This window comes from Amphibalanus amphitrite, unplaced genomic scaffold, assembly GCF_019059575.1.
Source record: "Amphibalanus amphitrite isolate SeventyFive unplaced genomic scaffold, NRLGWU_Aamphi_draft 000353F_arrow, whole genome shotgun sequence".
NCBI classification, from domain to species: domain Eukaryota; kingdom Metazoa; phylum Arthropoda; class Thecostraca; order Balanomorpha; family Balanidae; genus Amphibalanus; species Amphibalanus amphitrite.
The window spans coordinates 474,718-501,527 of NW_024881847.1; the positions used below are offsets into that span (position 1 = coordinate 474,718).

The following is a 26,810-nucleotide window of genomic DNA, read 5'->3' on the forward strand; positions in this document are numbered from 1 at the left end:
GCAACTGAAAAGTGGCCAAGATGAATTGATGACGACACATTTGAATATGAATAATGTTTTTTTCCAGATGGAAGCAACTTATGGCCAATTGGGGGGTGGCCACTTTGCCCCGGCCACTTTACCCCGCGCACACCGTCCGAGACAAAAATATTCCAGCTTAGCTATTAGTGGGGTAAAAAACATTAAAATTGGTAGAATACATGTACGATAACCATGCAATGCATGGACAAGAACGCTTATAAAAATTCCAAACGGTTATGGAATAACATAACATTTAAAAATTGTAAACATAGTTGGTAACCTGGCAAGAAATGCTTTTCCGTGTTTCACAGAACAGTGGTGATGGGCCTGAAACCCCGGTCTGGCTCATTCGAACGACCGTGAAGAGAAGTATAATTGGAAACCATAAATTGGAACTGACGCCAGCTATGAAGGGCTAAAACGATGGGTGGCCGCTTTGCCCCGGGTGGCCGCTTTGCCCCACTCTCCCCTACTGGTGACGAAACCGTGTGGCAGGGCCGCACAGAGCCGTCATTTGGCTCAAGGTCATGACATTTCCAGGTTAGGTGTAAAACTGATAACGCGAAGGTACCTACTGAAAGTTTCGTCGCGATCGGCCGCTTTTTACGTGTTATTCGCGAAAAACCTTAGGGGGGCCCGTTCGACCCCCTCTCCTTATACGGGCGAAGGTTAAAGTTTGGACTCTAAATTTTGCTATACCTTAGTGCTATAGATAAGGAATTGCGCGATCGGAAGGTTGTGGGCAGGGCCGACGCAACATGCTCCGCTTAGCGGGGCTCTGTCCCTGTGAATCATTTCACTAAAATGGTTTGGACCATTTTTTTTTTAAGTCAATAGTATTCTCAGCTGTAATATGCGCTGAGAGGTGTGTCAATTCCCCTGTCTCTGCAGGGTCGATGGCCGGCCGCCTCTGGCGTCCAGTAGCCATTAGAACCAATTCCTGTGGAGCCGGCTCGCGGCTGGCGCAGTGATGGACCGCAGCTTCCTCGGTGAACCGGCGGAGTTTTCCAGCCCCCTTCTTCCCCTCCGCAGATTTCCCCACTAAACTGCCTTACTGGAGCTTCCCCAATGAGCTATAGCTGCTACCGGAGCTGGCGCAGCTCCTGACCCGGCTGCCCCGGATCTGGCGCAGCTCCTGACCCGGCTGCCCCGGAGCTGGCGCAGCTCTGACCCAGCTGCCCCGGATTTGGCGCAGCTCCTGACCCGGCTGCCCCCGGAGCTGGCGCAGCTCCTGACCCGGCTGCCCCGGAGCTGTGTGGGTGCCGGAGCAGCGGCGGCCCGGCACTGACCTCTCCCAGTGCAGCAGCAGCTCCGCTCGCCCGGGACTGCCTCTCGACCCCTGTGCTCGGTTGCGGCAGGTCGGCCGCGCCGGGTGCAGCGCCCGCACCAAACGACCCACCTGGAAGTGCGCAGTATGAATGAGCCCTCTTTAGCACATGTTTAATCCCAAATCTGATATTGGAAGTCGGAGCTTTAAACCTCGCCGGACCTATTGGTTTTCTACATACGCGCTGGCCGGGGGGGGGGGGGTTACGCCCTCCCTCGCCGTTTCGTCCCTGATGGAGGTAGAGCGTCGCGGAAAATAGAGCATATGCACCGTTACGAGACGCAGCGACTGGTACCCAATTTTAAGGTCTCAGCTCAACCGGTGACCTCTGAGGTCAGGTCAAGTGGTCCAAGGTACAGGTTTGGTTTTAGGTAAATTACTTCGTAAAAAATGGCCGCAAAGCCGCGATTTTGACATCGTCGATTCTGACATCGCAAAAAAAAAACATATGGAGGGGGTGGAACCGCCCCCCCCCCCTCGGCCGGCGAGGATTTATGTTTTCACTCATCAAGAAATCCTGATTTTGTAATAACATGACAAATGTGGCAGCCAGCATTTCTGACTCTGGCGAAGTTGAAGAGGACTGTGAATGGTTAGCAGCAAATGACTATCTCTGTTTCGTTTCTTTTTAAACCCGCGCCCTGATGGGGTCTGCCAAGCAACGCGGTCTAATGGGGGGGGGGGGCATTTTGCCCCCTCCACCACCCTAAGATCTCGAGAACCACGCAACATAACGACAAGCGGCAAACAAACAGCGTTGGATAGCCCCAGCGGGGAACTACCTTGTGACCCAATTTCATTGACCTCGGTCCAACCGATGACGTCGCAGGTCAGGTCAGAGATCGAATTTTCACCGTTTACAGGCATTTCAAGAAATGCGTTGTAAACTATCGAGTAAAATGCATTTCATTGAAAATAATCGATGGGGAAATGCTCGTCAAACACATATTTTGCTACCTGAGGTCACTGATACCAGGTCAGGTCACAGAGGTCAGGTCACTGAGGGTCACAATATAAAAATATCATGTGATGCATGTTTTATGGTCCATTTTATATGCCAAATGCGATTATGTGGGACAGGCAGCCCTTGGGGTCAGTTGAGATTATGTTTTGGTGATAATCAGGTCAAGGTCAGGTCAAATTAGGTCAAATTTCAAAGCTAATATTTTTTGCATAACATGGGTAGGCATCGATTCGATGCAGCTCATCATGGGGAGTGCAATGGTGGTCTTTGTTTTGCGCTACGTGGTCTAGAATTGCTAAAAATTGAGTTCAAAAACTTGATGCCATCAATTTTGAAGTTTTTTCGCTATAACTTGGCCCAAAAAGGAGGTATCGATCTAGATTTTGGTATGTATATCGAAGAGCGCAGGCACTATCACATATTTTTCGGTTTTTCGAAATTCGATTTTTTTTTGGGAATTATTCGAAGTTTTCTAAAAAATCATTTTTTTTGGGGGGGGGTCAAAAACCCAAAATTTTGAAAATCCGAGATAACAGTTTTGTAGCGCTGTGTTTTCTCTACACAACCACATAAAGAACTTAAGCACTGCTTATAAACTGTAGATTTGGTGAGCGTTTCAAGATGTCATGGTTTTTGCTCATTTTTACTCGAACATGACCTCAGTTTGACCTCAATAACTCCTGACCCAAGGTGACCTGTGACTTGAAGTTGTGTGAGAAGGTGTCAAATTGATGCCCGGGAAGGTACCCAAAATTTGGCGGCGCTGCGCACCGCCGTTTTCTCACTATTTAACCCGCGCCCCACTGGGGGGGGGGCTATATTCTTAGCCCCCCTCCCGTTTTTCTACAATAACTTCCAAACCGCTTGACGTAACGACGCCAAACTTTCAGTACCTTAGGCTGCATCAATTTGACACCTTGTGTCAAAATTTGAACTTCGTAACTACTATAGGTCGGCCGGAAATGACGTCAGAGTGACGTCATGTTCGGCCGATTTTGACGCAAAACATTTAACCACGGCAATCGCTCCAAAGAGCTCAGTTTTTAAGCTAGATCCAATTTCATTGCATGAGAGGACTCAGAATAGACTGCGCTATCAAACTGCTTTCTCGGATTTTCGAAAGTTTGAAAATTTGGAACATTTTATATAATAAAATCCAAAATTTATATTTTCACTTTTTTTCCAAAAGTTTTTGATTTTTCGAAAAACCCGGAATATATGTGATAGAACGCATTATCATGACTAACTCTAGCAAGTTTCAGCTAAATATCTTCAAAAACGGCCAAGTTTTACGCATTATTGCAAAAAATCACAATTATTAATTTTTCAAATCAATTTTTCAGCACGTATTTGACATCGTACGCCAATATAAATAGCACCATCGTGCTCCTGAGCTCAAACTGCATCCAATAGACACCTTTTTGTTGAAAAATTTCAAATTCAAAATTTGACCTTTTTGACCTGAAAGTGACCTGACCTAAGGTAAATTCGACTCAAAATGACCTCGAATGACACAGACGACATCAAATTCGAAATATCGGACCTAAATGGACCATAAAACATGTGTCACGTGACCGACGCATGATATAATATTTTCGTGACCTGTGATGACCTGACCTTGACCTGAAAATCAAAGTACAAGTTTGGTACCCTCAGGGTATCTAGAGCATCTGTTCACGAGTGTGTGATCCAAAAATCAGCCTGATCTGACTTGTAAGACGGCGGCCAGAGCCCAAAACGTGAACAAGCCAAAATGCTAATAATTTTTACTTTGACCTTACCTGTGACGTCATCGGTGACCTCGAGGTCAATGAAATTAGGTTTCGCTTGACAGTTTTTCCGGGGCTATCAGACGCCGTTTGAATTTTGACAATCCCAGTAGTTTCGGAGTTAGGAGGGGGGCTATGATTAGCCCCCCCCCCAGTAGGGCGTGTTATACGCAGACCCCAGTGTGGCGCGGGTTAAGAAAAACCACAGGGGGGGGGGGGCAAAATGGCCCCCCTATCAGGGCGCGAGTTAATGAGATGGATAAAGGGTGCTTGTTTCTTTTTTTAAATGAGATGGATAAAGGGTGTTTGTCTCTTTTTTTAAATGAGATGGATAAAAGGTGTTTTCCTCGAGAGGACTTAGAGCTCCCAATTTCATCTGTCTCCCAAGATAATCCGCCAGGTTGTATCTATTATCCAATACCCAGCCATGTCTGAGTGCACACCTACGCCTGTCTCTTTCCGAGACTTCCGCCCACGGTCCCATCACGACCGATCAACCGAGGATCTCGGCACAAATGGTGACCGTTTTGGTCTCGGAGACAGGGCGAGGCCCGCGTTGTGGTCATCGTTGTCGCTTAGCAACGTCTTCCGACAACACAGTCAGAGCTTATTTACGTCGGCTTTTCTCTGATAAGCCTAAGAAGGAACAAAAGAAACGTACTCGCTTTTGCGTAACGATATCCGCAAGGCAGCGTATATGACATACCTAATCATTGACAATAAGAGCCAGTGATGAGACGTCATTTTTGGAATTGAAATACCATGCTACATACAGGGTCTTTCATAATGAATGTTATTTTTAAAACGCGAAGTTGAAGGTGTTCGTAAATAATTAACCCTCGCCCGCACATGCCATTTTCCCATCCTAGAACGCACATGGGGGGGGGGGGGGTTGGTTGCCACCCCCCCGCGCCATTTCGTTCCTGTTGGAGATAGAGCTTAGCGGTAAAGACCAAAAAGATTCTTTGGGAAGAGACGAATCCAATGATACCCAGTTTTACCTTCTCAGGTCAGTCATCGACCTTCCAGGTCAGGTCAAACTAAAAAATGTTGCTGTTTTGGGTCACCGTTGGATATCAAGTGCGCTGCTTATCATATACCGATGACGATGCCGTTTTCTGGTGCCAAGCCAGCTAGAACCTCTTTGTCACACTACCCGACCAGGTTTTTGCTGCTGAGGTCATTTCAGGTCAAGTTAGGTCAAGGTCAATTATATGTGTTTGTATGTCTGTGTGTGTCTGTGTGTATACTGATGTGTGCACCGATTGTTTATGTGTCCATATTACATGAAATCATGATCTGAGAAGCTTTTACCAAAAATGCAGTCAAAAAATCTTCACAAAAAGTAAATTTCGCTTGCCCAAAACGCAATTATCTTAGATGACCTAGGTTGACCTTGACCTTGACCTTGACATCTGTACATCGTCGAACAACATGTTCCATGATAGGTGGGAGGTAAGACTGGCAAAAAAGGCCGAAATCAAGGTGTCAAAAGCTCACAAGGCCCGTAGCCAACGCCAGATGTTGAGAATTGGCCATTTGGGTCATGACATGACCTGAAAAACAAGGTCATATCTCCGAAACCAAAAACCGCAGAAGCTTGAAATTTTCAGTGGACATCAAGAAAGGATAGAGGAGCAGCTATACCAAAAATCAGCCTCCTAGCTCTAAAAATGTTGAGTGCAGAGCAGAAAGACTACCTGGGGGGGGTGGCAACCCCCCCCCCATGTGCGGGCGAGGGTTAAACCATAAATTTTGTATTTACCTTATTGCAAATTTATTGGAATTTCTGTTGATGTAATTAAAACTGCCACACTTCACCAAACTTCCCTTTTGTGCGGACATGAAATGCCTCCCCCTATAACACGGGTCAGCTCTTTTTTTTTTTACGTAGGCGTTTTGGATGGTCGTGGGAAACGGCTCACTAAAGCGCACGGCTGTCCACCGTAAGATTCGGGGACACTTTTAAAAGAAGCACAATGTCCGCTCTAAAATGATCACAGGCTTGTGAACAGATTCCAGAATGTCACAGTTGATTGCAAGGAACAAAACGCACGAAAGGTCATGTTTTGGGCTGCCGTGGTGGACGGGCGTGTCGTCATCCACTGGTTCGCTTCTGGCTCATCAGTGACCTAGCCAGCTTATCTGAGGCTGCTCAGTGCTCAAGGAAGAATTCTGGCCTCATGTGCCTGGCGGGGTTCAAAGACAAGGCCGCTGGTTTCAGCAGGACTGCGCTGAAGTGACAACGGCGGCTGGGCGCCAGTGGTTGGATGGCAACTTTGACAGACGAGTGATCAGCCGTCTCACTGAGCGGCCATGGCCAGCTTAGAGCCCTGATCTCTCGCCGATGTACTTCTGATTTTGGACAGTCGTCTTGGAGGCCCCAAGCAGAGACCCTTCCAGTGACCCTCATAGAGCTACAGGTCACAGTGGAGAGGTTTGCTGCAATGCTGTGCGCGGAGGATGTGAAGCGCGTGGTGCACCATTTGCGTCCGCGGGCCGAAATCTGTGTCCGAAAGCGAGGCGACACAGTTAAAAATCGATGAAGGGTACCTAAATGCGCGTCATGTGTACATAATTTCCCATGATTTGTTATTTCATTCGGGTATTGACAATAACTTTGTGATGTATATCACCTGAGCTATGGCTATTTCAAAAATAACATTCATTAACGTTGGCGTCGCCGGTGCCTGCGTGGTGTGATGAGCCTGAACTGAGGGGCCGGACCTACCCGTCTCTTACCTCGGTATCCGGGAGGATTTGGCGTAGTGCGGCCTCGACCTCCGCCAGCTCCTATTGCGTGTGTTCCAGCTCTCCCTAGCTGAAAGACGCCGGAGTTGACGGAAGGAGACAAAAGAAAAGTAAGAAAGAAAAAAAAAACGAAAAACATGAGCGGCCGCCGTCTGACGTGCCACTCACGCACTGGAGGCGCCCGGCGGCCGGCGCAGTGTCCTCGCCAGGCCGGGCGGGCTGTGTTTGCTTACCAGACCGCTGGCGCTTATCTAGCCTCCAATTGGCGCCCGCACCCTCTGTGGCCGGCTCCCTCATATGCCGGGCACCTCCAGGAAACGGGGGGCCGGTTGCACCTCTAACGCCAAGCGTTAATGTATTTTGCACGGAACTGACGTGAAAAGACCATTAACGTTGGCGTCGCCGGTGCCTGCGTGGTGTGATGAGCCTGAACTGAGGGGCCGGACCTACCCGTCTCTTACCTCGGTATCCGGGAGGATTTGGCGTAGTGCGGCCTCGACCTCCGCCAGCTCCTATTGCGTGTGTTCCAGCTCTCCCTAGCTGAAAGACGCCAAAAATTTGCCCAAATGTATGGGCACGATGCCGGCAACGGGCGGCATGAGGTATGCCATGCGGGCGCGGGGGGGATCATAAGTACCCCGGGACTTTTGGGGTGGAATAAACGAGCTCGGTGACGGCCGCTGTGAGGTCACGGGATAGCATTAGCAGACGTTTAATGCGTCACCAACCGGCCACGCTGGGTAGAAAGTGAGTGGAAACGGGGCGTAGCAGGGGCGCAGCGCTGGATTTCGCGCCCGGTATCGCTGTACAAACCTCCATAGCTCTCTGCAAACAAGCGCGCGGTTGGCGATCGCCGGCGGTGGCTGGCCGCAGTCCGAGCCCGAGGGACGGCGCGGCCTCCGACAGCGGGTTAGGCGGCGGTGGGAACGACATGGCGAGCGAGCGGGGCGGTGCGGTCAGCGGCGGCACGACTGATGTGTTAGATGGCAAGGCGGCATGAGTCGGTGCGTTTTCTAGCGGCGGCATGGCGGCTGTCGCTATAGGACTATGTGCGGTGAGCCGGTCAGTGACAGCGCAGGGCATGGTGTCAGTACATACGTGACGGTCGTAGGGTAATTGCGAAACGTTACGGTGCGGCTGTTAGCCGCGGCGTGCGTATACCGCTGCGCTGGGCTCAGGGCTGAGGGCTGTCGGCAGGACATGACAGTAGTATAGGCAACGGGTAAGACGCCCGTGTCGGGCACGGCACGGGTTGTCCGGAGAGGCATGACAGCGGCGGTGGGACATTGTCGAGGCGTGTTCGACAATCGACAGTGTAAGTGGAGTTGTTGGACTGACGTGAGATGGGAGGGACGCCTAGTCAGTTTGGCACAGTTATGGGGCAAAGTCAAGTGAGACCCGTCGTCTTTGAAGTGATCCCGCGAGAAGCGCTGTTAATGTAAATGATAATAGAATATAACTGAAATACAGATGCAACAGATGTGCAATGGTGGATAGGATGCGCCATCTAGGTAGCTTGTGACTGTCTCACAGACCATGTGTCGGGGAGGGGTCTTGTTTATCTTTATTGTCTCCTAACATTCAGGTAGACAAAATTATTCCTGGTAGGGACGGATACCTCACAACGATGCGTACAAGTCCGCCGATTCCTGGAATCCTGCTGGTCCCCGGGCGATTTGGCCCGAATTGTCACACCGGCGGTTTCCCGCACTCTAACCAACTCAACACGAGGCTGCGCTTGTCCACGGCGAGCGAACGCGGTACAAGAGCGCTGAGGTGGGGGGGGGGGGGAGGGCGCTGAGCAAACAGGCGCCTACGAGCAACGGCCCGAGACGAGAGGGTTATCAGGCCGGCCGCGGCGGCGGGCGCGGCAGAACGAGTGCTGTCGGCGGGCGGTCTAGGCGGCGGGTGGGGGACGGCGTGGTACACGGGCCGCCGTCGGCGTCAGACATGACCGTTGCTCTGTCAGCGGCGGAGTGACGTTGACGTGTGACAGGCCTGCGGCTAGAGCGCTGGCATGACGAAGGGTCTGTCGGCGGCGGCATGACAGCCGGGGTGGCTGGGTAGATGATAGGAGGGCTTGTGGTAACGGCGGGATGGTGGTATGTGACAGAGGGGGTGGGCCTGGCGATAGCCGTGGTATAGGTGTGCCCGGTGCCGTTGGCGGCGCGGCGGCGCGGCAGCGGTTAAGACGTACTGGGTGGTCCGGGCGGCGGCCGGGATGGGTAGAACTGGAGTGTCAGCATGGCGGCGGTATGTGGGAGACGTGTCGGTCCGGGCGCTCGGGCTAGACATGATCGTGAACGGTCGGAAGCAGCGTGATAGCAGTACCTATATGGCGGACGGACACTCAGTGCGTTAGACATGACAGAAGTGTCAGCGGCGGCGTGGCAGTGGTTCGTGACAGGAGGACAGCCTGTGCGGCGGGGATGATAGATGATTGTCCGCAGCGGCGTTACAGTGCCAGGTTGTCGGCAGCGGCGTGACGGCATCGGCGTGGTAGCGGTATGTGACGGATAGGCAGCTCGTGCGATGAACCTGACAGGTCGGCCGGTGGTGGTGGCTTGACAGCAGCATATGACAGACGCGGTGACCGTGTAACGGGCATGACCGGCAGCAGCGTGACGGCTCGTGACGTAGCGGCGTAGGTGGCAACAAAGGCGCGATGCGCAGGCGCGCAGCCCCCTGTGCTGAGTTACATTGCCTAACGCAGCGCAAAGGTCCGGCGCCACCTGGGATCGAACCGGGACACCCTGGCGATAGTCCTAACGGCACACAAACGGATCCGTCACGCTAACCACCACACAACTATGGACGCAGCGTTCTGCGACAGATGAGCGCAAAACAACGAGCGCTGGTGAGGAGGGCGGCGCTAAGCAAACAGACTTACGGCTGGGGGCCACCGGCCCGATACTGATAGGGTGGCCAGGGGCCGGTCGCGGCGGTGAGCGCGGCGAGACAAGTGCACCAGCTAAGGGGGGACGCCAGCAAACAAACGTGCGGCTGGCGCGGCGGTGGCCGGAGACAGCCCGGTCCCGGTCCAGAGAGGCGCCGCAGTGACTGGCAGGGTGACCAGGGGGATGGGTAGACGGCTCTGACGTCATGGCTGCGTCATGACGTCATGGTGGAGGGTCCGCTGTGGCCAGTCCGACCGGCCACAGCGGTCGCTGCTGTGCGGTGACGGAAGGCTGACGTGGGGACGCAGTGGGCGGAGCTTGGAGGCTGTGTACGGTCCGACCGCACACAGGGCTCATGAACAGCCCTCAGGCGTAGGTGGAAAATGGCAAACGGGAGAGACGGCCGGCGGTGATAGCGGTGGTGAAGAGCGCGGCGGGCATGACAGTTTGGTATGATATGAAAGATCAGCTGATCTCGGAAAGGTCATAGCTAGTTAGTGTTGTTGTTATAGCGAGTTGTTTTGTCGTCAGTGTAAGAGAGGGACGCGAGTATATGAGCAGGGCGAGCGCGATAGAATGGGCACCGGTGGGAAAGGCAGCGCTAAGCAAACAGACGGGCGGCTAGGGGCCGCGGGCGGCGGCCCGGGATGGGAGGTGCCGCCGGGAGACAAAGGCACGGCCGGCGGCCTCAGGCGGTGGCAGGTGACAGTCCGGCTCGGAGAGACAGCGCGGCGGCCGGCGGGGTGGCCGAGCGGCGGTCGGCGGGGCGGCTGGGCGGCTGGGCGGCGGGCGGCCGGGCGGCCGGGCGGCGGCCGGCGGGGGGGGGGGAGGGGTTGCCGCGGCGGCGGTCGGCCGGGCGGCGGTCGGCCGGGCGGCGGCCGGCGGGGGGGGGGGGAGGGGTTGCCGGGCGGCGGCCGGCGGGGGGGAGGGGTTGCCGAGCGGCGGCCGGCGGGGCGGCCAGGCGGCGGGCGGGTCGTGGCAAACGGCAGGACAGCCAGCGGAAGCGTCAGGTGTGACGGTGGGCTGTCGGCGGCGGCATGACGGCGGTGACGACGAACGTAGCGGGCGTGACGGTTGGGTGTGTCAGCGGCGGCGTGACATGTTGGGTGGCGGGCGAGGCAGGGTCGGCGGCGGCAAGACCGGGGTCTGGCGGCGGCGTGACGGTGTAAATGACAGACGAACAGTCCGTGTGACAGAAGAGGTAGTCAGCAGCGGCTTGACCACGTATGACAGACGGGACAGGCCGTGCAACGGGCGAGATAGTTGATTGTCAGCGGCGGCGTGACAGCGTATAAGACGGCACAGTCCAGGCGACTGACGATAGAAGCCATGCTAGCGGCGGCGTGACGGCCTAATAGCCGACGGGAAAACTCACCGGCGACGGGTGAGATGGGCGTTATAGTAGGGCAGGGCGGACTGGCCGTCCGAGAAACTCTCATGACAGAAGCAGGGGATGTCAGCTGCGGCGTGACGGCGCGGGACGTGTCGGCGGTAAGACAAGCAAAAGAAGCAGTAATCGCCACGTGATCGCCACGGCAGTAATCGACACACAAGTGGAACGTGGACCACTCTGAAATGTTCAACACAACAATACGAGGGGGCGGTAGGTACGCCGGCACGGAGCGCCCGCGGGCCTAAGATTGCTGGTAGTGGGGTCGCTCGTGACAGCCTGGACACAATGGGGAGACGCCAGCAAGCAAAGGCGTGACTTACCGGATGTCCCTTCGCGTGTGGAGCGTCCCATCTCCGGGAGATGATAGCGGCGGCTTGAGCGCGCACGCACGAAAAACATGAGCGGCCGCCGTCTGACGTGCCACTCACGCACTGGAGGCGCCCGGCGGCCGGCGCAGTGTCCTCGCCAGGCCGGGCGGGCTGTGTTTGCTTACCAGACCGCTGGCGCTTATCTAGCCTCCAATTGGCGCCCGCACCCTCTGTGGCCGGCTCCCTCATATGCCGGGCACCTCCAGGAAACGGGGGGCCGGTTGCACCTCTAACGCCAAGCGTTAATGTATTTTGCACGGAACTGACGTGAAAAGACCATTATGAAAGACCCAGACCACTATATATCACTAGATATATAGTGGTAGGTATATAGATATATAGATATGTAGACCACTAGATATATAGTGGTCTATACATGCTAGGTATTATATAGGCATCTATCTTAACCTTCCAGGCGGTGGGGGCGGGGGGCATTTTTTTGCCCCCCCTTTAGTTTTTTTCGATATATCTCGAGAACCGCTGCGCCGATCGTCACCAAACTTTCAGTACCCTCCCGGGAGCAGCTAGCGCACATGGTGACCAAAAATTTTTCCAAAGGCTATGATAGGTTGGCCGCTAATGACGTCAGAGTGACGTCACTTTTGCCATTTTCGACCCAAAAAAAGGTTTCGCGGGAAGAGCTGTCAGGCCAACAGCTTTAGAGATACAGAAAAATGTTTTTAACATAAAAGGTGTGGAATTAACAGGGCTACAAAACTGCTATTTCGGTTTTTCAACTTTTTTGGATTTTGACCCCCAAAACTCAAAAAATAGATTTTTTGAATATAATAGCCAAAAAATCCAAAAAGTTTTTTGAATTTCGGAAAAACCGGAATATATGTGATAACCCCTACGGCCTTCTATCTACATACCAAATTTGAGAACGATACCTCTTTTTTTGGCCAAGTTATAGCGAAAAAACTGTTCAAAATTGATGACGTCAAATTTTCAAACTCAATTTTTAGCAATTCTAGACCTCGTAGAGCAAAACAAAGACCACCATTAGACTCCCCGTGACGAGCTGCATCGAATCGATACCCATTTTGTGCAAAAATATCAACTTTGAAATTTGACCTTTTTTGACCTGACCTTGACCTGACCTCCACCAGAAAGTGACCTAAACCGTACCTGATGGTCTTGTTACCAACACCATTGAGTTGGAAATGAAAAACTGGCCATAAAACATGCATCGCATAACCTTAGTAAAGTTGGGCTCATGTGGTGACCCTTGGTGACCTTTGGTGACCTGACCTGTGACCTGACCTGGTATGACCAGTGACCTCTAATAGCAACATATGTACTAGACAACTGACGCCTTATCGCTGATTTTCGACAAAATGCGTTTTACTCGGTGTTATAGCGCTTTCCCTAGAAGCCCCGTGAACGGTGAAACATTTTATCTTTGACCTGACCTGTGACGTCATCGGTGACCCCGAGGTCAATGAAATTTGGTTTCCCTCGACAAATTTGACAGGGCTATCGAACGCTGTTTGAATTTTCCGGATCCGTCCAGTAGTTTCGGAGATACGGGGGGGGGGCAAAAAAGTGCCCCCCCCCACCGCGCGGAAGGTGGCTGGTAGGCCCACCGCCTGCCGGGTTATTGTTTGAAAAAGCTGCTAGCTGTTTCGACATCAAATGTCTTTTTTCTGGCTATTGAAGCAAAATGCTGTCGGCCTGTATGTAGGCCGCACACAGTAAGCCACTGCACTGTCGCAGCATTGTCCTTATCCAGTAAGCATGGTCGTTACCGTGACACACATTATTGTTTGCAATGCTTACACTTATGAGTTAATATTGCTGATGAATTTCTCCGCCATTATTGAGCAGAATTTATTATAATTTCATTCTGGTAAACTCGTTTGTTGCAGTTTATAACTTATCTCTTTTTGTTGCAGTTGCAGTGTATTTCAACTGACATTGCCTATCAGTGCGAATGTAGGTGTGCTTATGTAGTAAATGTGGGCTGAAATATATTACGGCCATGCACCCCTCATTCATCAATGCCGAATCCCTAGTCATGTCAAAAACATACGTTTTAGTTTGTTGGTAGTATATATTTCATTTAAATAGTTGAAAATATAATATACATTATACGTTGATAACTATACATATGTACAACACGAGTACGTTGCGCTATACATAATTGGATAATGCACCATGCATCACACTGGCGGCTTCGCGGAGAAATCACATCACCCCCTGCGCGGTACCGGGGTCCCAGCGGTATCGCACACACTCGTGGGTACCGCACCTACCCTCTGGAGGCTGGTGGGTCGGCCGGTGGGCCTCTCCGCTGCCACTCAGCGACCGCACATACAGGTATCGTATATCACTCGATAAGGAGCTCCATTCACATGTCAGCTCAACACTGGACCCGTAAGAACACACACTTCACGCACGCAGGTAAACAGGTTAACAACAGCCACAATATCATGTAAAGCTTCTCGGGGATATCTTATTTAGAATAATGTCAGTGGCTTAAAATGAGCCAAGACAAATGCTGACGCCCACCCATTTCACAAAATCAGCGTGGGACGATAAACAAGGCATTCGGGAGAGCCCCCTTGACATACGATTCATACGTTGACATCACATGAAGGTACCTACTTATTCTGGAAATTCGCTACGCAGCGGCGACATACACTAGCTTCTATTATATTGTTTCGCTCGCATTGCTTTCTCTCTCTCTCTCTCTCTCTCTCTCTCTCTCTCTCTCTCCTCTCTCTCTCTCTCTCTCTCTCTCTCTCTCTCTCTCTCTCTCTCTCTCTCTCTCTCTCTCTCTCTCTCTCTCGCTTTCTCTCTCTCGCTTTCTTCCACTGTTCTACGATTACCCTGATTGGAATGAACATTGACACCAAATGACGGAATCTAGGTCCCCATGACGGACCTGAGGCCCAAACATACTGATCGCCCCGCTGTCCGAGCTATACACCTCGAAACGCCTTATCGATGCCACCCGCACCCCGCTGTTCCCCAGTTGTGGGTTACGCTGTTGCCGAATTTGTTGGTCGAGTTTCTTCGGTTACCGCAAGGTGTTTTCCGACAGACGCCGAGTGGGTCGATTGGTCGGGCTCGCTGGACTAATCCGGGCCGATTGATAGGGTTGGCCGGACCAGGCTGGACCGATTAGTGCGGCTAGCAGGACCTGGCAGGATAGCTTGCTAGCGCAGCTTCTTTCCGACCACCAGCAACTGAGACTGGGCTGTTAAACAAAGGCCGACCGTAGTTGCTGCTTCAGCGCTAGGTTTGCCTTGATTGTTAGCTCGCGGTTGCGTCGGTTTACGTTGATTTTTAGCTCGGGTTGTTGGGCTGCATGACATTTTGGCTCTGGACCGCTCGGGCTCATCTCTGCGGGCGCTGCGTTGTCTCTTTCGCTGCGTTGTCGGCGGGAGACAGTTACGTGTCTCTCCTCTGGAGGTCGCTGAGCTGCCGCGAGAGCTCATCAGACGCGGGCCCCCGGCCTGACGCGCCGGCTGCTGACCGCTTCGACAGCTGAAACGGCAAGGAATGACCCAGGTTAGAATTAATGCTGAACCACCAACAGAAGACAAATTTACTGTTTGGTTTCACCGGTGAGTCACAGCTTACAACGTGGGAAAAAACTATCACAAGTAGGACACATCCCAGCAGACATGGCAAGAGCGGAATCACATGTCAGAACGGACAGACGGATAGGTGTTAATCGCTTGCACACAATCGCCATTTTTTTGTGAGGGAGGGAATGGGGACGAAATGACAGTGAATCCTTAATTGTTAGAAAGCCATGCTTGAAACGATCACTTTTCTTGGCACAACATACGCTGTGGTGTGAAGTTTTTCTTTAGACTTCGGATATTGCTTTGCAGCTTTATTTACAACGACTTCGCTGCATGACAGTTACCTATAGTCCGTTCCCAAAATAATAGCCGCATACGCCGCGAAAATATGGCCATTCGGAAGCCGGCGGCTGTGCGCTGGCAAAGGTCAGCGGGTCGCTGGCATATTGGCTGCAGCCGGCGTGATCTGCAGGCAACAGTTGGCCGGGCAGAGCGTGCGCCACCGGAAACAGCCGGCACTGCCGCGGCGGGGATTTATCACGACGGACGCGGCCCGTTTTAGCCCACATGTGACGTCAGCCGCAGTCAGCCGGCGCCGGTCGCTGAGCGGCACCAGATGGCCAGCGCGGTCGGTTCAGCCCTGTGCTATGGGGACGTCAGCGCCCTGCAGAGCAGACACACAGTGGCTAGGTGCGTTTTTTTTTTTGCGCCGGGACGTCACGCGCGCTCTCCAGCCACACCAAAGATAGAAGCACTTGAATCCGGCCTGAGGTTGGTTTCGAGTGTCCGCACGCTTTATTACTAGCTGAGTGCTGATAAAAAGTCCCTTACGCACGTAGGCGGATATATTTGCCGCTCTTCATATCGCCACGCCGCCGTGCGTCATTCAGACGATGCCGCGATACGCTGCGGGGAGGGGCGGCCGCAGTATCGAGCCGGCCGCGGCGCCGGTTTGTCTCTGACGTCAGTGCGACGTCACTGGGTCGGTTTTTGCCCGACGATGTCCGGCGACCGCGGTCCATCGTCGGCGGCGACAGCGGCGACCCAGAAGGTCAGCCGGTGGTCGTAAAGCGCCGCCGGAGCCTGACCTTTGGCCCGGGTACTGCCTGTGCGGCGCACTGGGGTCGTGTCGCGACGCTGGCTCACTGGAAATCAATGGCTGACAGCGACGTCCTCCGCAATGAGCTGGACTCGGGACGACCCCACCGGCTCAGAACAGAAAATAGAGAACAGTCGCATCCAGAACGCGGCTGAGTCGCACGTCCTTACACAGTGACTGCAATCCAGGGAGGCATCGGTGTCCAGAAATTGGATCAAGTGGTATAATAATGAGTTGATCAATTATTCGAGTAGGTTATTACCGGCACGGCTAGTCGATCCCCACACGGCCGGCGGCTGGCGTGCGTTGTTGTTCGCAGCGGGGCCTATTTTCAGCGTTCGAGCCGCTCCCGGATGTGAAGTATTCATATCGCGGTTCATCGGTGCTGGTGCCGCGGACCGCAGCCGACAAAGGACTATTGAACACTCCCCGGCACGGAACGGTAGTTAGTTGGAAACTTGATTAAGGAAATTGCGAAGCTTTTAATAGAGATTGTGTGCTGCCTCACGGTATATTAGATGTTTTCTTCTGCTTGGGAAAGGCGTGCTCATCTGTTCGATGGTAAATTGAGGTGGAGCTCAACCTGTTTGTTTTTGAAGTTATATTAATTATGTAACAATGTGGTATTTTAATAAAGAATGACGCTCCAACCTCACCTCGACCTCAGACCATTGCATGTGGCGTTTACCAGCAGTTTACGTAGCTTCAAAAGCCGGCTACCTATGTCAAGTGGCCGCATATCACCAGAGACAGTAAACTCCAATCCTCGCTGAAGCAGGAACAGCAAAACAGCCGAGGCCGAGCTCGACAAACAGCAGTCGGGAGTGCCTTCGAGGCGGCAGTGTCGACCACTGCGGGAGGGAGGGGTGGCGCCCCACGGCCCGGGCCTGGTCGATGGTGCCGGGCCCAAAATACCCATCCAGCGAGCCAGCGGCGGCGGCGGCGGGGGCGGGGGCGGGGCATCTGAGGAGGCTCCCAGCCTCGTCCGCCCGCGCTTTGGGTCGATACAGCCAGTGAGCGGAGCAGCAGCAGCCAGCAGCGTGCCGCGCCGGTCCGCCACCCGCCGCGCAGCCTTTGTCCCGATTTCTGAATGGGGAGCCACCGGAGCTCGCCAGTAGGTGCGGGAGAGGGAGAGTGGTGGAGCGGGGCTGAGGGAGAGCATGGGAGCCGGATATTCATAGAATGCTGGATAGGTATGGGTATGTCAGAAAAGGATAAGGCTTCGACATGAGGAGAGGGGAAGAGATGCAGGGCCTCGTCTAACATGTTAACTGGGGGGGGGGGGGCAATTGCCTCCCCAGTGGAGCGGATTGCCCCCCCCCCAGTGGCCAACATTTGCCCCCCCAGTCAAAACGTTAACTTCTCACAAAATTACCTTCTCCGCAATACGTTTTTGTTAGGAATCTTGCATGGATTTAACGAGAAACAGTAAATGATTTGTTCAATAACTGTTCAGTGTTCATGGCTACGGGAAAAGATAGGGTTTTGTGATTTTCAGAGCTGTGCCCTGTTTCACGGCACGCCGCTTCACTCCGCTTCAGCGCGCTTCACTGAAGCGGCGAGTTAAACGGAACCTCCGATGCTAAGGTAAGACGTCATCACTAAACGCCAGCACGCTGTATTATATTGCTTGCAGTAGGTATTGTTTCGCATTGAAATCAGAAATATGGCTGTTACATTTTATGTTTGTATTCCGCGACATATCTCAATGCGAAGCAATACTGCAAGCAATATAATACAACACGCTGTTGTTTTGTGATGAGGTCATACCTTAGCATCGGAGATTCCGTTTACCTCACCGCTTCAGTGAAGCGCGCTGAAGCGAAGTGAAGGGGCGTGCCGTGAAACAGGGCCCAGAGAGCGCCGGGAAGCAAATCATAAAATGGCAGCTGGCCAGCAACCCAGCTCGTGTTTGCCTCCCCCCCCCCCACAAACATAAAAACTCAATGAAACGCCCAACACGGATAGTACCTATGTTTATCACTGTCTGGTGGGTCAATGTGAAGGGGTAGCACACTAATGTTAACCCTCGCCGGTATTGGCGTTTTTCCAGTCGCGAACGTATAAGGGGTCCGTTGGACCCCCTTGCCGTTTCGCCCCTGATCGAGCTAGAACTTCGCGGAACAAACGACCGTGTTGCCCGTGACGAGAGGAAAATGATGATACCCAACTTCAAGATCCTTAGTCATCAGTTGACCTTCCAGGTCAGGTCAATGACCCAAAAGTCGGGGAATCGGGACCTGTTAGAGCGTCGTAAAGGGTGGCTGTTATGGGTTTTTTTCGGGGTGCTGATCACGAATACCATGTTAGTTATGATAATAGATAACGTCTCCATGCATTAAGGCCAGGTCGGGTCAGATCAGGTCAGATCAACCAGTAAGGATTTTGCCGGGTATTCGTAGTAGGTGGCAAACACCTCTGACAGCTTCGTAACAATGTGCGAAGGCACCAAAACTTCTTCGTAATTGTTCAAATGGCTGCTAAATTCGAAATCAGCTCCAAAAACTAGTCTAAAAGCGTGTTAAACTCGAAAAAGTGAACCGAGGTCATCAAAGGTCAATGACCTGACCTGACCTTTCGGAGACCTTGACACCCACCCTAATGCATGGGAGCAACATCATATTCTATGTTTAAACGCTTGAAACCACGAAAAGACTGCAAACGCTCGGCTAATGCGAGCCGACGTAGGCCGAATTGCGATTCCGGCTAAACCTGGTCTCGAAAAGTAACTTACAGGTCAAAGGTCATTTGGGTCAGGGTCATGAAAGTTTCAGAGTTGGTGTGAAATTGATAAACGCGAGGATACTGAAAGTTGTGTCGCGATCGGTCACTTTTTGCGTGACTTATTTGCGAAAAACCGAGAGGAGTCCGTTCGACCCTCCCCCCCCCCGCACCCTTCTGCTATGCATACGGGTGAGGGTTACGGTATGGCGCAGATCGCCTATTTTTGTTTTTGTTTTGTTTTCTTTAAAAAAAAAACATATTCTCAGGGCTGTGACGAAAAACAAGTGGCCTAACCGGTGAGAAAACAGGATTTGGGGGTACCCTAGGTTTGGCTCCTTCAGTCTCTGCCCCCCAGTGAAAATTCCTTAGACGAGGCCCTGAAGAGATGTGATGAGAAGAGAGAGAGAAAGAGAGAGAGAGAGAGAGAGAGAGAGAGAGAGAGAGAGAGAGAGAGAGAGAGAGAGAGAGAGAGAGAGAGAGAGACGGAGGAAGATGATGCTGAGGTTACAGCATTTTTTTTCTAAACCATTGCGTTATCTGTAAACCCAGGTCACATTTTAGAGTTGTTCGTAATGAATTGGTTCGCTGGTTCGGGCAGACAACACTCGACTTTCTGGCGGACAGTTGACGACGGCGGTACAAGTTCTGACGAGTCCCCGCCGGAAGTGGGCTATTTTGATGAAATGTGTCCAACTTTGCTCATTCAGACGCCTCCGAGAACACCTTTGTGGAATCAAGTTGAGTTTTGTTTTAGTGCCGCTTAGAGAACGAGCCACGGATACCCAGGATCGCACGTAACCTTTGGCGGTGTCACGGTAGGTCCAGAATTACCAATAGCTGTCAATAGACGGCAACCAAAATAGGTTGGACTCTGATTAGTAAATCAATTTGGACTGTCTTTGATGCGATTGAATCAATTATGATCTTGTCGATAGAGGCACGACAGAAATGCGGCCCTCATTATTGACACGTAACGATTTACAGACTGTTGATTATGTTGAGTCTGAGTGACATTAATAGTAACTCTATTACGGGCATGACGTAAATAGTGGAAAAGCCTTCCGAAATCTATCGTTACATGGCAAACATTTTGTGTCCGAATAGGACACAAAATGTTTGTAGGACACAAAATGTTTGTTTGTCCTATATCTGAAAGGTCGAGATTTTGGAAGGATTATCCTGTGCATACCGACCGTTATAACGCCCTTCCGCCGCAGCAGCAGCCGCCTGCAAGAGTTGGGGTAGACTGTACCGCCATACACATATGCCGCGCGGACGCATGGAGACTGCATTAGCCGCATGGGGCACTAGCACCAGCAGCCAGTGATAGTTTTCATGCATCCGCATTCACGTCTAATGGACTAGTTTGTCCGTTTTGTCGATTCACGTCTCATTGACTGGTCTATCCTTCTTCTCTCCTCTGATGGATGGTCGTCTGCTGCCTCTCGTCTAACAGATAGTACACCTGCCCGCCCGCGCCGTCTATCTTTTGATGGGCATCTCTCGTCTTTCTAAGTTAGACTGGTCCAACCACCTTCAGTCTGATGGACTACTCTGTCCTCCCTTCCTTGTCTGATGGACAGACAGGGCGGGAAGATGTTATTCCTAGCCATCAACCAGATGCCCGACAGGCCATGTCACTGTCTAGTCCATCCGCTGAAATGGCGTTACATTCCCGATGCCCCCGGCTCGAGCCATCTCCCGGCGAGCGGCGCCGGCGGCGGTGGGCGGCCGCGTCCGACTTTAATTCGGCCGTCTGGCTCGATGTCTGCCGACCGGGGGGACACCCACCCACGCTGCGTGGCGGTCGCTTCCTCATCTGCGCGCCGCCCAGAGAGCCGCTCAATAGTGACGGCGGCGGCGGTGGCGGCCGCGACGCTTTGTCTTCACGCCCACGCGCCGTCTGGCCAGGGAGAGAGGCGAGAGAGAGAGAGAGAGAGAGAGAGAGAGAGAGAGAGAGAGAGAGAGAGAGAGGGAGAGAGAGAGAGAGAGAGTGAGAGAGAGAGAGAGAGAGAGACGGTGCCCTTCGGCCGCTCTTCAGCGAGGAGCATCAATGACATAGCGTAAGAAAGTCAAAAAGAGAATAGAGACAGGTATTAAGGGAATGAAAGATGAATTAGAAGGGACCCAGGCTTGTAAAAATCTAGAAAACGATGTTTAATGTTTACATTTCTGATATTTTTAGATGTGGTGGACAGTAAATGATCATTCCTATCATGGCTGGTTCTAAAATATGTGGTGCAGTCCGTTATTGCAAGTTGCAACCACGGTAAAACAATGTTAGCTGTTCAAAACGCATTTCCCCTTAACACTTAATAAATAATTGGCCTCCAGCTAGTTACGGCTAAAATCAGCCTTTCATGGCACACACAATAGGCGGCGCTTAGCTCCATTGCAGCTCAGAGTATAAGCTCTGGAAGCCCTGGCAGTAAGCTGCGGACCGATGCTGCTGGGATTAGAGTGGCGGCGACGCGGTGTTGCACGGTGAACCCCCGCCTCGCCCTTTGACGCACGTCAGGTGACCTTCCATAGTGCGTGCTCAGAATTGCCTGCGCCGTGCGGTGACGGCCGCGCTACTCGCCGAAGGATCACAACGGTCCTGAGGGCTCAACCAGACTGGGCCACGGGAAGGGAAGGTGTGTTAGAGAGCTGACCCGGTGTTCCGGTAAGGTGACCCTGGTCCAAGGCCGTATATGAGTGCTGGTCGATGCGACTGCGGCGGCTCGGAACGTCCGTGTGACGGAACTGGCACGCGCTGTGCCGGCTTACGGCGCTGCTGGACAGCCGACAGCCGCCGCACGGCAGCGGTTCGGACCGGAAACGGGCCTCAAATACCGGCACGGAGCGCCACGGGGCTCCGGAAACGGGCTGGAGACGTAACGCATTGAGACTGCAGCTACTGAGGGTGCAACAAGGCCCAGATACGAAGATGGGACGGATCCAAAGATAACGAAATGGAGCAGAGCGTCACGCTACGAAATCATACTAGTCCTGAAGTGGCTGCATTCTTATAGTTCGTCTCACGTGCTGCCGATATTGTTAGTGCCCACTGCTTACAGGCCACATCAATCAATGACGATCCAATCAACCTCGGTTGACGAGCAAAAGTCACTCACAGAGGCCGTGATCGTCCCCCACGCTGCCAGGCTTGTGCCCTTCATTATCCCGGATCGCACCAGCCCAGCCGCGGACTGCGCATCTAATGGCTGCGCTCAGACTCTTACTAGTGGACCCCCGATATGCCCAGCAACTGAGCCGCCTGAGGTGCAGCTCTGGGAAGCTCATCGGCGACGTATAATTGCCGACGGTTGAGCTCTGAGGTAAGGGAAGGCTAGCTGGTCGATCGGCCGCCCTGTCACTCTGGAGTCGTGGCACCTCCTGGATGAGGTATCTTTAGAGCGCACCCGGCGGCCGGGCTTCCCGGCACGAGCGCCCGGGCACCGGTCGGCGAAATCGCTGCCGAAATGACCTTAGCTAGGCGCGATTCGGCGACCTCCGGTGACCGACGCTGCAGCCGTCGATACTGCGGTTAGTTCATCTTTCTGCGCGGTGCTTGTGTAATTGATTGAATATGAGCAAGCCGTTGTGGTATATGAACTCGTGCTTTTGCTCTACTTTTACAATTGGCTTTGACAGGACGGACTGAGACCAGCTTCGAGCTGCAGCATTTGTTCGCCTTGATCCAACAGGTGTTGAGCTTCTTGTCATGGCATGCATGACGGCTGCTCAGCTTTGTGGCCCAAGTACAGTTAATCCAAACCGGTAATCAAACAGAGGAACAGAGTGCGTGACTTGCTAACTAGCGCCGGAAGCAAGTGTCAAACGTTCTTCCGATGATATCACGTACCATTTGTTTGAAGCTTCTAAAACTTCAATGCTTTATGTAAGATATTGTAGGCTTGTGTGTTCACTCATTATCATCTATTCGTTTTACTTTAAAGTAGGGAAAAATCATATGAACCTGATACCTGGACACATAATCACACAATGAAAGACAACCGACTGCACAGGGGAAATCGGGCAGGGTAGAACAAGCCGAGACAAAACATATAAACCACGGAAGACACATTCCAATCACAAGTAAATTTTGATCACAATAAGGACACCAGTCACTCATCAACGACGGCAACTCATCACCCATCAATGACGCTATTAACCATCAGTTATTGGCCGTGTGCACAACAAACACAGCATCAACTGAGAGTTCCTCGCCCCAACCCACCCGCGACTCCCGCATCCCAGCTCACCTTTCTCAACGCGTCCTCCATGACGAGAAACCTCTTGATGGTGTCGTACGCCGACTCTGTGGAGGGCTGCTCGGCTCCGGGCCCTGCCGACCGCCGCTGAGGCGCCAGCTGCAGGTGGCCGGCCGTGGCCTGTCGTCGCGAAGAGGTGCCGTACAGAGGCACCTCTGCCATGCCGCCGCGTGTGCCGGCGCCCACACCGGCCGCCGCCCGGCTGCTCAGCGTCGTGGTCGGCCGGGTGGTGGTGGTGGTCGTGGTGGTGGTGGTGGTGGTGGTTGTGGAGGAGGCAGAGGTGGAGGACACAGCCCGCGCGGCCGGCTGCGGCGCCCGCAGACCGTCTATTTGCCGCAGCAGGGTGTCCTCTGTGACGGGAGCGGTGCGCTGCTCAGCGGCGGGCGCCGGTCGCTTGTCGACGCTCTGCCACGCGTCTCCTCCGCTCGAGTAGTCGGCATACTCGGCCGACTCGCCGTACTGCGGCTCGTACCGGCTTGAATCGAGCAGGTCGGGGTACTGGAGCAGGAAGTTGACCAGGTCTGAGCCGTCAGTGTCCTGCTCGACGTACTGAGAGCCGCCGGCCGGCAGCGGGTTCACCTGACCCGGCTGGCCCGCATACGGGGCATCCGCCTCGTCCAGGTACTGGGTACCAGGCTGACCCAGGTACTGGACACCAGGCTGGCCCTGGTAATGAGTACCAGGCTGGGTCAGGTACTGGACACCCGGCTGGCCCTGGTACTGAGTACCAGGCTGGGTCAGGTACTGTGTGCTGGGCTGGCCCATGTACTGAGCTGGCTGGCTCAGGTATTCAGAGGCGAGCTGGCCGAGGTACTGAGGAGCCCCGGGCTGGCCGTAGTACTCAGCGGCTGACTGACCCATGTACTGGGTTCCCGGCTGGCCAAGGTACTGGGCCGGCTGTCCCATGTACTGAGCCGGTGGCTGTCCCAGGTACTGCAGCTCATTCTGAGGCTGCTGCGGCCAGCTCGGCTGGGCCTGGTAGGCAGCTGAGGACAGCGGCACGCCACCAGCACCCAGGTACGGACCGGCCAGCGGCTCTAGCGGCGGGCCGGCCGCCGGGGCCGACCGGCGCACCGGCCTGGGGACCGCCAGCGGTACTGCCGGCCCGGAGGTACCGCCGGACGGGACGGGCGGGTCGGACGGGGCGGGGGCAGAGGCGGGGGAGGCGTCATTCGTCATCGGACCGATGGTGGGCGCGGCTGGCAGCGGGCTGGCAATGCCGACACAGCAGGCGACGGCAGCCAGAAGCAGCGGTGCGCTCTTCATGGCTGTGAAGGTGACATGGCGATCTTTTAGAACGGGGATGTTGTTTGGCCGGAGACATGGTCAACGTAAGACAGTTTGAAACGTGGATCAGAATTGGTGGATTGAAATTTGACCAGCAGACATAATTTCGGTGCGGCTCCGCGTGAAACCGTTTTTGTGTGTGGCCCCGCGTGGAGCCGTTTGTCGAACATAAAGGCATATCCGAAAGGGATCGATATTGCCCAGGTCATGGGTCAAAGTGTTAACATGGAACGACGAACGGCGGTTGTCTTCATCTCCATGCCAAAACAAAGGCGTATCACAAAACTTCCGGAGTAAAACAGCTCAGCTAATCTCTAGGCTTTTTATATTGCCTCACAAATTGTAATGCTTACTCTGGTGATTTTGCAACAAGCGTTAGGTATATCTGTAATACGCATTGCGATCTTCGACTTGTATTCACTGTAAGAAGTCTGAACTGCCCATTCTGATTAGATTGTCAGCTTCTATCTAATTCCTTCAATTTTTATCTCTATTGCATCGGTAACTTTCGGTAACTTTTAGATCGAGTTACTGCTTAAATTGTTTTGTTGCATCAATTATATAAAAACTTCATAGGTATTGACTTCCCCGTGCATGCAAACAGTGACCCTGGGCTCACCTGATCTGTTTGTGTTTGTTTGCGCTCTCTGTGTTATCTGAACCGGCGACACTTTGGGCCGACGGGAGCTGACGAGCTATTTTGGCTGGATCGGTGTGGTCGCAGAATAGCGTCCTCAGCTCGGGGCGGGCCCCCCTTATAGCATCGGCGGCAGCCACCCTCCCACGCGTCTATGAATGAAGCCCGTGTGTAACCAATGGCGGCAGCGCTCTCAGGCAGGTCAACAGTAACGCGCGCGCTCATTGGTCGGCGCCCTATCGACCTGACCGGGCCGGTTGCTAAGAGACGGTCTGGCGGCCGTTGGTACTGCTGGGTTCAGGAGAGGCGGCCGGCCGTACGGACCGGGCCGAGCCCTCTGCCCCACCCCCGCCGCCCCCGCCCCCCACCCCCGCCCGCACCGGAAGCTGCTTTTCGTCCGCCGCTCGGCCGGCGATGGAATCTGAGTCTGCCGGCCGGCCGGGCCGGGGGGCGGTCGCCCGTTCAATATCCGAGTCGCTGCCGCGGGGGTGGCTGCGCCGCAGTGATAGACCTGCCGGAGATGAGCCCAGCTGATTGGAATCGGCCAGAACGAATGGGCCATACATTCTCGTCATTTTCCCATATAATGGACATCCAATATTCGTCTGGCTCGGTCCTCGTCGTGTCTCGGCTTCAGTGGGTGTATGTGTCTAAAACGAGGAGCTTCGGCTCAGCTGACTTGTCTAGGTAGAATTAGTTTGAGATTACTTTGATGAGCTAGCTTATCGACATGGCCTGCTATTTATACAAAGACTGATCAAAGGAGAATACGCTGAAATGCACAACCATTGAGACGCATGCTTGGGAAGGTTATTTTCCTTCGTTGAACACAATTTGGCTAACGGACCTTCAAACGTTTTAACTTTTAACTATAAATACATAACCTTAACTCTACTCTATGGTTTCATTCATTCAGGTGACAAGGCTAGAACATTTTTTTCAAACACTTTTATTTAATAGGTACGTCGTACCTTACCAGAAAAAAAAAACATTCCAATGCTAATGTATTTTTTTATAATAATGTTGATAAAATGACAGCATGAAACGAACCTTGCTGCTGCAAATGCTGTTTTCCAATTGATTGGATACATATCGGTTAACCCGCGCCCCAGTGGCGGTCTCAGCCAACTTCGCCCTAGTGTGGGGGGGGGGGCATATGTTACCACCCACCTCTAACTCAAAAACCAAGAGGGCTAGAAAGACGCGGTAAAAAGCAGTCGATAGCTCTCAATGCGTACATTTGAAAGTATTTCGGTCATTTTTCATCTTAGAGCAATATTGGGGTCACCAGAGGTCATCAAAGGTCAAAATTTGCCAATGGTCATAATATTTTTCAGAAAACATGCCGTTATCTCAGGAACTATGGTAGCTAGAAAAACGCATGAAAAAGCAATCGATAGCTTATGAACTCTTCTTTTGATAAGGTCACTATCAAAATTGACCACAGGTCAACGGTTTAGCCTCTAGAGGACAAAAACTCCAAAAATAGCTGTTTTTATGAAAAGTGTTTTTCGACAATAACTTTCGACTACAAAAAGCCAAGACAACTTGAAAGGTCAACTTGAAAATTTGACCTCAGGTCAAGGTCATGACCTGACCGGAAAAGGTCATGTTGCATATCAGTCGATGCGTCTCAACAAGACAAACACAATGAGACCATCCCCAGCGTTTATCTCTTTCCAATCGCGAGTTATTGGCAAAAATCTGTTTGTAGCCTCAAATGACCTCGGATGACCTTTCTAGAGGCTATCAGCAAAAATGACACCTTGGTCATCACGGGT

At 52.9% G+C, this 26,810-nt stretch overlaps 2 protein-coding genes across 2 annotated transcripts in view; one reads left to right on the forward strand and one right to left on the reverse strand.

The window, feature by feature from the left end:
- Positions 1–26,810, forward strand: part of LOC122389308 — a 94,207-nt gene that overhangs the window by 46,764 nt on the left and 20,633 nt on the right. The gene's annotated exons all lie outside the window — the stretch shown is intronic.
- Positions 13,530–25,131, reverse strand: LOC122389307 (RNA-binding protein 14-like). Its single transcript, XM_043381188.1, has 3 exons — positions 25,012–25,131; positions 23,097–24,373; positions 13,530–14,982 (listed from the first exon to the last, which is right to left on the reverse strand). Exons 2-3 carry the CDS (start codon positions 24,369–24,371, stop codon positions 14,887–14,889), a joined length of 1,371 nt encoding a protein of 456 aa, XP_043237123.1. The 5' UTR covers positions 24,372–24,373; positions 25,012–25,131; the 3' UTR covers positions 13,530–14,886.